The following is a 14,584-nucleotide window of genomic DNA, read 5'->3' as shown; positions in this document are numbered from 1 at the left end:
TGCGTACTCAGCCTCTAGACCACGCTTCCCACTAAAACAAATACTATTTTAATAATCTCATTGTAATTCTATTCATTTTAATCATGGTTGTATTTTGGTTAGGACATTTTAGCTTCTATGTTTCATTTTACAGTCGCATCACATAGAAAGGGTGCTACCTGTCTCTCCACAGTTGCAAAGTTTTTGTCCAACTTTATTTTGTCTCCCTTTTACACAGACTTTCTTGTTTGTTTATTTTTCTCTTTTTCCACTTTGGTGTTTCCCATTTCCTTGGTCCAGAATCATTTTATACCTTTGCAGCATTTGCTCCGCTCTGTTTGTAAACTTTATGCTATGTTTGAACAGCTATGTCAATTTATTGTTACTTTACAAGCTATTGAACTAGCTTAAATGCCAAAAACTTGTCACAGGACCTGCCATATCTTCACATTACACAGCTCTCTCAAGGAACATCAAAAACTTAATGTCCCTGATAATCTAGAACTGTATGTAGACTATTGTTCTGAGTTTGTTTTGATCAACAATCCAAATCAAATGTGCATTATTAACTCAAGAAAATACAAGGTCTGCTTGCTACTGTTCAGGCAGGTGACTGTTATTCATTCTGAGACAAACAGGACAATAATATAAAGACATACTTGAAGTTTTCTACCCGCTCAATAGAAGTGATCATTAACTTATTGACATTCTGAGACTGTCAGATATATTGATTGATTTCTAGCTTTTTGTATAGGCTTTTTATTGTGTATACCTAGTCTTGTGAAACATTACCAACAGTCCTCTTGAAGCTTTGACACAATCTTAAGATAGTTAAATGAATGTGTACAAATTTCTCAAATCATTATAGGACATCTAGATTGATTCAGTGAATGTTTTATTGACTTTCAAACTGTAATGGGTTGTTTTGAGGGCTGTTTTTAAATTTGATGGTATTTACATCCCTTACCCTCCCTCCTCTGCTCTAATCTCTTGGGTAATCATGTACATTTAGTTGATATTCAGTCTCACATTTACATATAAATTAAATTTAGATATAAAAACCTAAAGTGTCATAAAAAAAATTAAGCTTGTTGCTGAGGGCTACTAGTTAAACATCAATATTTTTTTTTTTATTAATAGCAGAAATACAAGCAGTACTGAAGTTAGTAATTAATGCCATTGATCTGGAAACTAAAGTAGACAAGGAAGTAAATCTAGGTATATTACGTCATTTCAGTTAAGGCAACATCTGTCTTTTCACCCATCCCTTATGACATCACATGTTGTCATCAGGCATCTGATGAATCTCCAACCATGAATTCAAAAAATATCTGTCCTTCCAATGACAAAAATTAAAATTTGACCCACACCTGATTCTACCAAGTCTGGCTTTTAGATAGGCGTCTACTTTATTTGTCTACAGCTGACACATTTATGATATCTTTAGGTTTTGTTAGAAACTAATTACAAAAACATTTAAATTTAACATAAAGGATTTTACTTTCTCTTCTGTTAAAATTTGTTATAATTCTTTTGTACAAAATGTTACATCTTAAAATACATTTTCATTGCTCTCTGCAGCCTATGGAAAAAGGTCCAAGACTACGCAGACCTCACCACCTGGCCAACATTTCCACTGCTCTTAATTTTCTGGAAAAGAAAAAGGTATGTATTTTTTTTATGTTGTTAAAATTAATTTTTTAGAACCAAAATGAAAAAAACAAAAAAACAAAACCTTTTATTTGTTTGAAATAAAGAAGTTAAGAATTGATAAACCCAAATATTTTTAATAGATCATTTTAAAATTTCCTTACTTTAATCTAAATTTATAGCTGCTTTCCATAGGGCTAGATTGAGGTGTTAAAAACAGATGTAGCCTACATTTCAGAAATATCATTTCTAAGTTTTAAAAATGTTTCTATGTATATATTTCCATTCCTAAAACAGATAAAACTGGTCAATATTAATGCTAACACAATAGCAGATGGCAAGCCTTCCATTGTGCTGGGTTTGGTCTGGACCATTATTCTATATTTCCAGGTTAGAAAAACTGAAAATATTTTAATTGTTTTATATTTTGTTACAATATTATGTTTTTTTGTTCATGTTGGCAAAAAAGAACACAAATACCATTGTGCATTTGAACAGATTGAAGAAACCATTAATGCTGTGCCAGGTGACAACAGCAACAAAAAACAAACATTACCCAAACAGAGTTTGTTGGACTGGGCAGAAAGTGTTTTAACTGAGTATGTCTTTAGACTGTATTAAATAAATCTCATAACAAAAAATTGCTAATTTTACTCATTCCCATGCCACTAATTAAATGTAATAATATTATGGCAAACAAATCTTTTTTTTGAGTTTCAATATTTATAAAGTATCTGTTAAGTACTTTTCTTATTTTCATTAGTAAATATGGAATCCCAGTCAAAGATTTTGGGAAAAGTTGGATTAATGGTGTGGCTTTCAATGCCATGATTCATAACATCCGACCAGACCTTGTTGACATGGATCAGATAAGAAGGCAACAGGCACGGATAAACCTTGAGCATGCATTTTCAACAGCAGAAACTCATTTGGGAATTCCAAGACTGCTAGATCCTGAAGGTAGAATAATTCTGTACAATGTCAATGATAGCTCTTAATTGTCGGTCATTTAGGAATGATAACTTAAAAGCTGTACAAATGTTTTTTTATATATTAGTTTGGAATGAGTTGTTTATTTCTATGTCTGTCTCCTTGGATACCTTTTTGGTCAAATGCCTCATCTTTCATCTCTACTTTTATAGATGTGGATGTACCCAAACCTGATGAGAAATCTATTATGACGTATGTGGCTCAGTTCCTCAAAGCCTATCCTAATGCAGCAGGAAGTGTAAGATTTTTTTACTTTTAAAAAAACTTTAAGAATATTAAAAAATTGTTTTTAGTAAAAACATTTTAAGCATTAAATACTAAGTGATAAATTCATCACCCAGTGACATCAGTAAATGTATGTTCTACAGGGTGCCCCTAGCCTGGACATAAACACAGTGGACAAAGAATTACAAGCTTACAATAACTTAATAACCTGGTTAAATCAAGATGCAAAGAGTGTGTTAGCCAACACATTAAATGAGGTCACAGACAGAGAACAAGAGTTTTCGGTAATAATAATGATTTCCCCTTCATAATGTATATTATCTCTAAATATTGCATAGTGTCACAAGTGATTTCTCATATTAAACATATAATACTCATTGTTAATGGAATCGGTTTAAGTATAATATTACTTTATTTTACATATTCTAATTTTAATTTTTTTTGTCTCAAGAATTAATACAGTTATTATATAGTTAAAAAAGCTGATTAGAAGAAGTTAGAATAAGAACAACTGACATTTTAAATCAGTGGATGGTAAATCTTGAAGTAAAGAAACTATATTCAAGTAAATTTAAACAACAAAAGTTGATATGATTATGAAATTATTGAACTAATAATAAAAATTTGTTAGAAATCTACTCATGAGATAGAAGTACCGGTAATAAGATATTTTCTTCTTCTTTTCAAGTTAAGTTACACAATTTACAGTGGGTTGGTTAGACATGACATTTGGACTTTTTATCCTTGTTTTGTTTTCTACACTATCTCTATTATTTAAGGTTAAGAATTGATACGATTTTAAAATATTTTATTATTCACCAAAACTTTGGATGCACATATTATTTTTTTGGTAATATGTTCTAAACAGTTATAACATGCTTGTATATTCAGGAAATGTGAAGTATAGAAGACTCAGCGGGGACTTGTATATTTTCTCACATCTGGCACAGACTAAGCACTTGTTTAGATGAGCATGGTTACAATGTACTTATTTGCTTTTTATAATGTATAATCTATCTTCTAGAATTGTTCTTACCCTAACTTATATGTACTATCCAGAATTATATGAGCTTCAAGTCAGAGCAAGATAAAAGAGAGCCACTGTACCTTAAGATAGGAGAGAAAGTTCTTTCTGGTCAAGCTTTAAGGATTGGTAAACCTGAGTGGGAAAAACTGGACATTAGCTGGCAGGAAGTGGATGAAGGGGTAATTAGGCACTCATTTTGAAATAGTAATTGACAACTGTACTGCCCATTCACAAAATGTGTTGCTTTGCATGCAAGCAAACAAGTTTTTAAGCTATGATAAAAGTATTACTGCATGTTTTAGATTGAAATATTTCTTTTTTTTTTTTACTAGCAGGTTATCTTTTTTTTATAGTGGGAATGACCATTCACAACAACATAATAAATAAAGTGAAAATTTTTCTTCTAGTTGGAAGAATATAAATTTATGTAATGTGAATCAACCTTTTCCTATCAAATAATTTTAAAGACTAACAAAAAAAAGTCACTTTACAAGTCTTAGTTGTGGTCATCAACAATTGGAGCTGTTGCTAATTTTAAAACTACATGTTTGTATAGATTAATATCAAACGATTCTCATTAATTTAACAATCTTTAAATTATTAGTTGGATATTTTTATTTCATTGTTTTTATGTAATTTATAATGCTTGCAATACAACTGGGAATAGTTTAACTTAGCTTTAAACATGTTCCTTTTGTTAATTGTTGTTATCATAATTCACTTTTCTGTATTAAGATCAGGCAATGGTTACTGAAGCTAGATGCCAGTCTCCCTGGGGAGTTGGGTAAATTAGGCCAGTGGCTGTATGAAGCAGAAAAATTGATGAATAAGAAAGAAGAGACCAATGACAATCTTGACAAAATGGCAGAACTCTATTTGGATCTAGCACAGAAACACAGAGTAAGTATTTCTTTGATGTTTCTTGGGAGTATGAAAGCACTTTGTGGGAACTTTATCAACTTCTTAATAGCAAACTATGGAAGGAAAGTAAACTTCGGGAATATTTTCATACACTAAATAAAAAACATTTTGATATCTCATACCACCTGGGACTGTAGTTTAGAAGTGAAAAGTTACTAATCTATATTTGCTTTTAACTCCAGAAAATGAATGCTAGTATTTGTTAGTTTACTCTTCACTGCTTAGGGCTAGCAGTTGCTAGTTTACCTCATAAAAATATCATAATAATTTTAAATTTTTATATATGCTTTTTTGGTCCTGTAAGCTTCAAATATTCTTTTAGAAATATATTTTTATGCTATCTCAAATTCACATATCAGAGAGTCATTAAAATAGGGGTAAAATTTCTATTCCTTAAATCCATATACCTTGCTTTTCACATTTGTTTTTCTGCCATTCTTTCAATTCATTTTTATTGCAGCAGAATAAAATCTTGTATTTATTTCAAACAGACATTCTTTAAAGATCTTGACAAATGGAAACAATTTTTTGCTCAAGTGAAGCGAGCTGGTCAGTATGAAGGAATGCCACTCCAAGGAGAGCAAATTGAACATATGGGAAAGAGATTGGATTGGGTGGCACTACAATCAATAGTGCGACAAAACAGATTAGACTATACACATCGGAAGTATGTACACTTTTATTCATTTTGCTCATTTATTTTTTGAAATATTGTTAGCAATATTTTTATCTGAGAAAAGAATCTTATTTCATTTCAAATGTTATACTTCTAATTTATATTGTGACTGATAATTTTGTCTAGGTACAAGTTGATGGCACAGCTAAAAGAATTAGAAGCTAAACTGGAACAGTGGACAGCTAAATATGGCAAGGAAGACACAGTTGACAAAATGCTTAAAGATTATATTGAATCTATTGAAACACAGAGACTAATGGATCAATGTGAGAAAATTTGGATGGATACCAAAAACACAGCTGAAGTATACAAATCTGGAGGTGCAGGTATGTAGTATAATCTATTAAGTGTTCAAACACATACTTGAAAGCTGTACATAACCTGACCTAATCCAATTTGTTTATGTATGTACATTAGTCATTGGTAAAGTTGTAACCAAAATATGAATGTGAATATTCCATAGTCGTTTATTTTATTTTTCAAATAGAAAATTTGAATCTGAACCTGAGGGCTGGCCGAAACATATAAAATAACCTTTTGTTTCTTAGAACAATTTGCTTTTAATGGGTGTGGAAAGTATACTTTAGTTATTGTGATAAACCCACTATATAATCAGAATCTCTGTTTATGTCATCATCATCATCATCATTCCTTTGGGCTCCTCATGGAACATAAGGCCTCAGCAAAAACATGCCACTCTTTATGGTCTCTTGCTAGTTTTTTGATGGCTTCCCAGCTTTTTCTGGTCCTCTCTGCGTCCTCTTGTATACTGCATGGCCATGTTCTTTTTGGTCTTCCTCTACATCTTGTTCCCTGTCTAGCTCTGGGAATAGCTTAAAGGCTCCCTAAACCTTTACTAGTCTTTCTTATTATCTTATAAGCTGTTTTTTTTTTAATCGACCTGATTAACTTTAAAATAATTTTAACCTGCTTCATAAGTTCATGTGGCTCATCAAAAATGGATGAGACGGATTTTGGGAGTCAGTTATATAGATCGGGTCTCAAACAAGGAAATCCTATGCCAAACTGGGAGTGCACCATTTAGTGAGGTTGTGACACGAGGATTGCGGGACATGTTCTCTGGCAAAATGAACTACGCACACCTAGAGTTGCGATGAAATTGAGGCCAATACGAGGAAAGCGCAAACAGGGATGTCCTCATATAACTTGGTGCCACACTTTCATAGAGGTCCTCAGAACAGTGGAAACCAGGTGGGAGGGGGCTTCAGACATTGCCAGTGACAGATCTTTGTGGAGATAGCTTGCCGCCCAAAGGGCCGAACGGCGCTGGAGGACCTAGGTCTAAGTCATAAGTTCATTTTAACAATTTACTAATACCTATTTTACAATACTGTAAATAATCTAGATAAATATTTTTGAAACACTTATTTAGTAGTGAGTCTGGGCTAGAGAAACATCCTAGTAGCATAGAACTACTCTACATTTGAATAGTTTTTGCTGCTCTATAGTTTTAAATTTTTGTTTGCTGTTAATGTTTTGTTTTAAGGTTATACATCCCTTTTTGATGGCACAGATTTGTTTTATTTCCTTTCATATTTAATCTTAGATCAAACAGAAATCACTCAGATAGACAGTTTTATGAATGATGCAAACAACAGATGGATAGAGCTGTCTGCTCATGTTCGAGATGTGAGACCCATGCTAGAGGAGGTGATTATAGCATGGAAGACTTTTAGAACATCATCAGACAAGTTAGGTTCGTGGCTGACTCAAGGAGAGAAAGTGATTCAGGGTAGCAAAGAAGATATTGAGGTTTGTTGACTTTAGTATTGTGACTATTTCTTTTTCACCATAGTTATGCTTTACATGGTTGTACAAATAGCTGATGTTTTATACACATCATTTACATAAAATCATTGTTTTGTTTTTCTACTTATAATTTGATCACCTTATTGATGTTTTATATTTAAGCTTTTTAATCAGCTAATAGGACATAATCATCTTTTTTTGATGTAATGTGTGTATTTTATAAGATAAGATAAGATTCATTAAAAAATAAATTTAATTGTATACTAAAGTGTTATGACATTAGTAAAATTTCTTTTCTTTACAGAAATTTTTCAGTGACCTGGCACCTATTGAAGAGCTGCATGCAACACTGAACCAAAATGGCAATCTTTTAGCAGATGGTGCCACACAACCTGTAACTGATGAGATTAAAAGAACCTTATCAACATTAAACAAGCGCTATGATGACCTGCTTTCACAATTCCATTCTTATCATCAAAATGAGGTTATTGGCAAGGCTGTGGTGGAATATGAGACTGGAGTTAACAGCCTTGCTACCTGGCTGGCCAATTCCTCTAGCTTCCTGGACTATCAAATCCCTTGTATTCATGCTGAACTCAAGGCTTACCTATTACGACTAGATGTAAGATTGTTTTATTTTCTTAGGTATCAAATCATTGAAGCATTTGTAGAATTTAAAAGATGGCTAGTGAAACAGTACAACTATTGGGACAATATTGTTGGAAGTGGTTTTGGAAACAATTTTGCTGAATTGAAAAAGAAATAAAATATCAAATAATTTTGGTTCTACAGGTTTTGAAATATATCATTATTAAAAAAACAACAACCTTGTTCTTCAGTTTTATCTGAAAAGAAAGGTAGTAATTTGTTGTAAACAAACATTCAGCCATATATATTTTAAATAATCAATAAAACCTTCCCCTTCAAAGAAAAACACATTGTAAAATATCTAATATTATCATGTATGTGTATCTCCGTGCTGTTGTACCATGCACTTGGTTTTTGTATAGGAGTTCTGAAAAAGTTTTTTTATTTAGCTTCTTTGTGTTGCTTGGCTAACACAAGGTATTCAGATTGAAAATTAGTTGTCTCCATTGGAATTTGAACTAAAGCTCCTCAGTTAGGTAGTTTATTTAGCCATTCACCTTTAAAAAAAAATTGTTAACAAACAAATTGTAAGCTCAAGGTTATTTTTAAAACATAAGAGGCATACAAAAATGCATACAGAATATGTACAATTAAGAAGACACAACAAATTACCGCTGTGTACAGTACAGTTCTTTTAACCCTTAAGGTTGATGAAGTATGTGAAATAGAGATTGATATATTATTACAGTTAAATGTATCTATGAAATTCTCCTTTTTTTTTTAAATACATAAAGTATGTTTTCCATTTGATCATTAGGTATTTTTATTTTTAAAATATTCTTGATTGTAAGTATAAAGTATGACTCAATTCTTTCTCCTGCATCATAGGAGATCCAAAGTGAAATTCAAGATGTTGAGAAAAACTTCAAAGCAACAACCAAGACAGCCCAATCTTTGGTTAAAGACAGCTCACAGGAAGATGTGAATATAATGTTACAGACACTCAACCAACAGAAAGAGGTCAGTAGTTAATGTCCCTGTTTTATAACTACTGGAGCATTACAGAAACATTATTCGCAATAAGAAGTCTCAAATATGTCTTCATAATCATTTAATACTTAGTTAGATATTGAGTTTTTTGTTTTAAATTCTCAACTTTTGAAAGTCCACTCCTTGATGGCAACTGTTTGATTCACTTAGAAACTACATTTCCTTTGTTGAGTGTAAGGAATAGTATTTTTGTACTTCAATAGAGTGAACATTTTTGATAAGTATCTTTGATGTTTATTGCTAAATATTCTTTGTGTTCATATCTATAAATATGAAATTCTAAAGACTTAAGGCTTTTTATGTGTATGTGTTTTCTCGATAGGTTCATCTAAATATTTTCATTGCATATATTTAATGAATATGTTTTTGTGATGTATCATGTATGAGTCTTGATTTGTTAAAATATCTAGATCTGTTGATTCTTGATGTCACTAGATTTCTGTTGTGAATTACTATAGTTAACTATTTAAAAAGTTTTGATTTGTTGAAGATTATAAATATTAAAGTCAACATCCTAGTAGGCATACTTTTAGAGATTGAAAATAGGTTGAGCAGTATATCACAGTTATGCTCAACCTTATTTGTCCGAAGAGTCATTTTAATTTCTGACACTTGTCATCAACAAAAGGGTAAAAAAAAAAATAAATAGACAATGAACCATTTTTATTAGAAACCTGTGGATCAAGTGCTTACATTAATTCATGAGTTTCATAAAGCTGTTTAATGTTATGTTCTTTAAAAGAGTCAGTCTTTCTTTATATAAAACAAATATATTGGCTTATTAGTACCAATCCATTTACCCTAGCATAGGTAAAGATTTTTTTTTTCAAACTTCTTTTTTTTTTTTTGTGGGCATCATGGTATATCAGGATAAGAATTAGGCATTAGTAAATATAGACTTTGAAGAACAAGTTTATAAATTTTTAATTTAAAACTAAAACATATATACAATAAGTTTATTGAAATTTTTACAAGTAACATTTGCTTAAATGTTAAATATTTTTAGTAAATGTGTCAAGCTATTGAACAAATTAGTTATATAGAATTAAGATTCTTGAAGTCTATGTCTTTTGATTCTTCATTTTTATGTTACTTTCATCTAACACTAGGCCATAGTCAACCTACGTAAGGAAATCCCAGAAAAGATCAAATATTTGAAAAGTCTATTACCAAATGTAGAATCACTGGAGACAGGCATCATTGACCTTGATGGCTGGCTCAACAAGGGCAGAGAACTTCTGTCTTCTCATCAACTTGAAGGCAATTTAGAAGCAGCAGAAGCAAGCCTTGAGAATCACAAGGTGGAGATTCATTTAAAACTTATATTATCAACAATTTAAACATGATTTAAGCACTTCGTTTAGTGAGAACTAATGATTTATTCATGTATCTTGTATGATTGCAACATTGAAAGTTAACCAAATATACACCTAATCATTGATATTTTTTTTGTATTTTTTAATTAAGACAAATATGATACATTACACTAAGCTATATTGTACTGATTCTACCTAGACTTTTTTCACTGAAGTCACCTACCAAAAATCTATTCTGGAAAGTAAAAACAAAGTATTTCAAAAAATCATTGGCATTAAACCTAAATTGAAAAATGTAGACTTTGAACCTGCTGAAGCATTCATGAAAACAGCTAATGAGGAATTCCAGGTAACTGTGAAAGTATTTTTTTATTTATTGTGATGTAAGTCCTTTATTTTTTATATTGTCAGAAAAATACAACTTTTGCATTGGAAATTATTTTTGTTTAGGCCTATCTAGTAAAATTATATTTTTACAATTTATTAAATTAGTACAAAATTTCACAACTAAAATGGACGATTGTATATATATATTTTAAAAAAAAATTCTATTAGTGTAAAATTGTTAAATCCATTCTTTTTTCCCCATGTTTGTATAAGACAAAATACTTATTCAAATTTTGCATACTTGTTCTTTTTTTTTTAGACTGTGGTCAGTACAGCCAAAGAATGGGAACGTCGCCTTGAAGCACTGGTTAGATTATGGAGGGCCTTGCAACAGAAACAACTTCAGCTGGAGGAATGGTTGGACACAGCACAGAATATTTTGGATGATAAAGATGATGATCCAGACAGTTTAATCAGAAAACATAAAGTAAGAGCATCATCTGTCCTCTTTGAATTATCTCAACTTGCTTAGTTCAGTAAAGCATCTGGCAAATTTCAGTGTCAGTGCCAGTGTAACAAAATGTAACTCTGATGAAACCAAAGTAAACAAGTTTTTGTGAGACGTAATGAGCTGGACTTGATTAGTAAATAAAATGGATTGAACCTATTTGAAGAAGAATCTGTTTACCAGCTCTTGAAATTTATTGTGATCAACTAGTATGTTCAAATTTTCCTAGCCTATCATAATGTCACTGTTTTGTGACTAACAATATATTAAAATTTTTTTTTTTTTCAGACATTTTTTAATCAGATGGACAAAGCAATGATGTCCAATTATGAAAAGGCAGCCAATGAAATTCTCGACCAACTAGAACCCTCAGAAAGGAAACATTTGTCTCAAACCTTAGATCATTTAAAAGAGCGTTGGGAGGTGAGTGACACACAATTTAATGTCTAAAAATGCATTACGGAAACTTCTTAACTTTATCTATCGAAGTTCAAATTAAAAAAAAAGTAACTTTTTTTTGTGTCTAAAGTTTGTGACTAGATAAAACAACTGTTTCATTTATTTGACTCTCTTTAACAGCATGTCCTGCACCACGCACCGCTAAAGCTTCTGAAATTGGAGTTTGTCATACCTGAAGATAAATTTGAGAAGGGGATGGAGAAGGCTGAAACATCTCTCAGGGAGGCTCAAGACCAGATCAAGAGGAATCACAATATCAAAGAAGCTCTGGCTAAACACAAGGTTGGTAATTACACAGACTGTGCTGATTGGTGTAGATACATTTGTTAATGTGATAATTTGACACTAATTCTAAACTAAATTATGGAAGAGGAACTATAAATTAATTATTGTGGAGCTCTCCTTTTAGAACTTTAGCTGTCTTAAGTTAAAAAAAACCCTTCACTAATGAATTTCTAGAGTTCTGCAGATAAGTTTGATATAAATGTATGCAAATATTTTTCTTCTTCTGTCTAATAAACTTTTGTAGACCATGTATACTGACTTTCATTTTGATAAATATTTTGATATAAACAGCCGGATTTAACTAATATTGTATTATCCTCAGCAAATTTTCCAGGAGGGTAACCTGGTGTCCTCCTGTGAGCAGTGGCTGGACAACATGAAAACCATTGCCCAGCAGCTGTTAAAGCTGAGCACAGTTGAAAAGTCCCTTGACCAGCGCTATAACAACCATTTGGAGAGGTGGAAGAAGCTGAGGATGATAGCTGATGATACATTTTTACAACTGAAACAGCTTCCAGAGAGATGGAAAGAGTACCATCAGAAGTAAATATTAACAAGACAATATCACCAGACATCTGTTTGTTTGCAAACATGTCTATAACTTGGTTCATTAACTTTTATAAAGTATAAATTATGTCATTACTACACAATGAACTAGTAAAGGGGGGGATACAAAATACAGATACAAAATTTTATTCAAATGGAGCAGTGACATTTATAACAAATAAAGATTCAAATTTGATTAGAGTAACACCATTTAGTAAAATCACTCAACTTAGATTCACTTCAGGACAGAAGAATAAAAAGTAAAGTAACAATAGTACATAAAAAACTGAACCGTAATTTTTAAAAAGAAAAAAAAAACTAATAAAACACTCAGAAAGACAAAAAGATAAGAGGCACATTTTTTTTATTCCACACACTAGAACAAAGTCGTATAAGTGCTCCTTCTTCCATAGTGCCATTAGAGAATGGAATGGGTTGCCTGAAACAGCCAGGAAAACCAACGACTTAGCAGACTTTAAGTCATTGATTAACATGCATGACTAGATTGACACATGAAATGCGTAGGACGTAAGGTTTTTGAAGTAACCTCTGTAATATATAAGATCAGAAGATAAGGATCAAAAAGTATATGAGGTCTTAATTTTACTGTCTTCTTCTTTCAAGGCTACTTCTAGATTCTCTTTGAGAAGGATTACATGATGCTCTTGTCTTCAAAAAATTTATATAATTTCTTTATAATTATGTTTAAAATTTTTTTGCTATTGAAAGACTTCTGTAAAATTGAATATTAATATATATTTTAAAAAAATTTAAAACTATGTCATCATATTTTTCATTCAAAACTTTAATAGAATGGGAGATGTTGAAACCTGGGTCCAAAATATTGACAAACTTATTCAAGCTATGGCTAGAGAGGACCTGACCAGTGATGAATATAAAGAACTACTGGTTCAGTTTCAGGTAAAGATATTTAATTGTATCTTAATACCTAGAAATATTGTTCTCAGATTTAGTTTTGTTGTTCAGAATTAGGATTTACTAACTTTTTTGGTCAATGATTTGACTTGTGCTATCAGAAAGAGATGAAGAACATGGGCAAGTTTCAAGATGATGCAAACTGGCTGGAGAAGTCATTGGAAGAGCTCATTAAAGATGCCCCTGAGTCTGATGCCAGGAGGGAGCGTGAAAGGCTGAAAGCTGTTTTGAGCAAGTTTAAAGCTGTTAAGCCCAGTACAGATGCCACTCTACAGAAATCCAACATACTTTCCAGAGGCTATGACTACAGAGATAACTTAGTGAAGAAGTCCAGTTGGTTGGATGAAGCTCAAAGGCTTGCCTTAGAACATCCTGCTATAGATAGTCTAGAAGATGCAAGAGCCTACTTGCAGGAACATGAGGTAAGCTAAATGTAAAACAAATTGTCAAAAAAAATTTTTATATTTTATTAACTTTTTAAAAAAATTGCTGATCATCACTGAGGCTAACTGCTAGAGTGAAGGTTTTGTAAATAAAATACATTAGACAATATAGCTCTTAAGATATTAGGTTATCAGTAATTAGTTTCTGTCCTTGGAGTGGAGCAACAAAAGCACTTTTTAAATTTTTTTATTTTTTTTTACGTAACCTTGTAACATGATTTTACATATTATAATTACATCCACAAGTTAAAAAAATAAAAGGATAAATCTTGAAAATGAAATAAAAACAAAAAAAGTTAATCACACTGACACTTTTCCAGTATTTATTGACAAAACTTGAAGCAGAGAAAGCCAATATCCAAGCAGAGATAGAAGCTGGAAAACGCTTACAAAATGATAGAAATGCTCCAGCTTTTATTCAGCAGTCTGTAGTGGAACTTGATAGAAAATGGAGAGATACCAATGAACTTGCTAAAGCTAAACATGAAAAACTGAAGGTTAGTAGAATTCTATTTGTGGATAAAAAAATTGTAAATAATTTATTTAAAAATTTTATTTTTTAATTAATATTTGTATAATTGTATTAAATCTAGTTGTGTAATATTAATTTTTCTTTCATCCTAACCACTTAGCAACAAGTGAAAGACTGGGAGAACTATGAGAAAGAGAAGAGTACAGTTTTAAATTATCTCAAGAAAGCAGAAACTGAACTGGAGAAACCTTTAGAATCCTTAAATCAAGAAAATGCCATTAAAGATTTTCAATCTAAAAAGGTATGTATATATAAAACTTGCAAATTAAATGCCATAAGTATTTTGTGCCTATTGCATAATGCAGGATGTTAGCAATTCAAAGATGGGCTTTAAAAATCAATATCTTCTTATTTAG

At 31.4% G+C, this 14,584-nt stretch overlaps 1 protein-coding gene across 7 annotated transcripts in view; it reads left to right on the top strand.

The window, feature by feature from the left end:
• Positions 1 to 14,584, top strand: part of LOC106069939 (muscle-specific protein 300 kDa-like) — a 224,566-nt gene that overhangs the window by 34,442 nt on the left and 175,540 nt on the right. For all 7 annotated transcript variants that reach the window (XM_056022934.1, XM_056022937.1, XM_056022935.1 and 4 more), the window contains exons 4-26: positions 1,561 to 1,644; positions 1,927 to 2,019; positions 2,128 to 2,228; positions 2,393 to 2,589; positions 2,772 to 2,857; positions 2,988 to 3,128; positions 3,904 to 4,050; positions 4,607 to 4,771; positions 5,284 to 5,459; positions 5,595 to 5,794; positions 7,036 to 7,241; positions 7,543 to 7,860; positions 8,715 to 8,846; positions 9,986 to 10,177; positions 10,392 to 10,541; positions 10,839 to 11,006; positions 11,316 to 11,450; positions 11,607 to 11,768; positions 12,094 to 12,314; positions 13,130 to 13,238; positions 13,355 to 13,675; positions 14,017 to 14,193; positions 14,329 to 14,469. In XM_056022934.1, the coding sequence (XP_055878909.1) occupies positions 1,561 to 1,644; positions 1,927 to 2,019; positions 2,128 to 2,228; positions 2,393 to 2,589; positions 2,772 to 2,857; positions 2,988 to 3,128; positions 3,904 to 4,050; positions 4,607 to 4,771; positions 5,284 to 5,459; positions 5,595 to 5,794; positions 7,036 to 7,241; positions 7,543 to 7,860; positions 8,715 to 8,846; positions 9,986 to 10,177; positions 10,392 to 10,541; positions 10,839 to 11,006; positions 11,316 to 11,450; positions 11,607 to 11,768; positions 12,094 to 12,314; positions 13,130 to 13,238; positions 13,355 to 13,675; positions 14,017 to 14,193; positions 14,329 to 14,469 (3,822 nt within the window). The remainder of the gene's footprint in view (positions 1 to 1,560; positions 1,645 to 1,926; positions 2,020 to 2,127; positions 2,229 to 2,392; positions 2,590 to 2,771; positions 2,858 to 2,987; positions 3,129 to 3,903; positions 4,051 to 4,606; positions 4,772 to 5,283; positions 5,460 to 5,594; positions 5,795 to 7,035; positions 7,242 to 7,542; positions 7,861 to 8,714; positions 8,847 to 9,985; positions 10,178 to 10,391; positions 10,542 to 10,838; positions 11,007 to 11,315; positions 11,451 to 11,606; positions 11,769 to 12,093; positions 12,315 to 13,129; positions 13,239 to 13,354; positions 13,676 to 14,016; positions 14,194 to 14,328; positions 14,470 to 14,584) is intronic.

The sequence above is a fragment of the Biomphalaria glabrata genome, chromosome 3 (genome assembly GCF_947242115.1).
Source record: "Biomphalaria glabrata chromosome 3, xgBioGlab47.1, whole genome shotgun sequence".
Taxonomy (NCBI): domain Eukaryota; kingdom Metazoa; phylum Mollusca; class Gastropoda; family Planorbidae; genus Biomphalaria; species Biomphalaria glabrata.
Note: the sequence above shows the minus strand (reverse complement) of the source record. Positions and strands in the feature narration are given on the sequence as shown.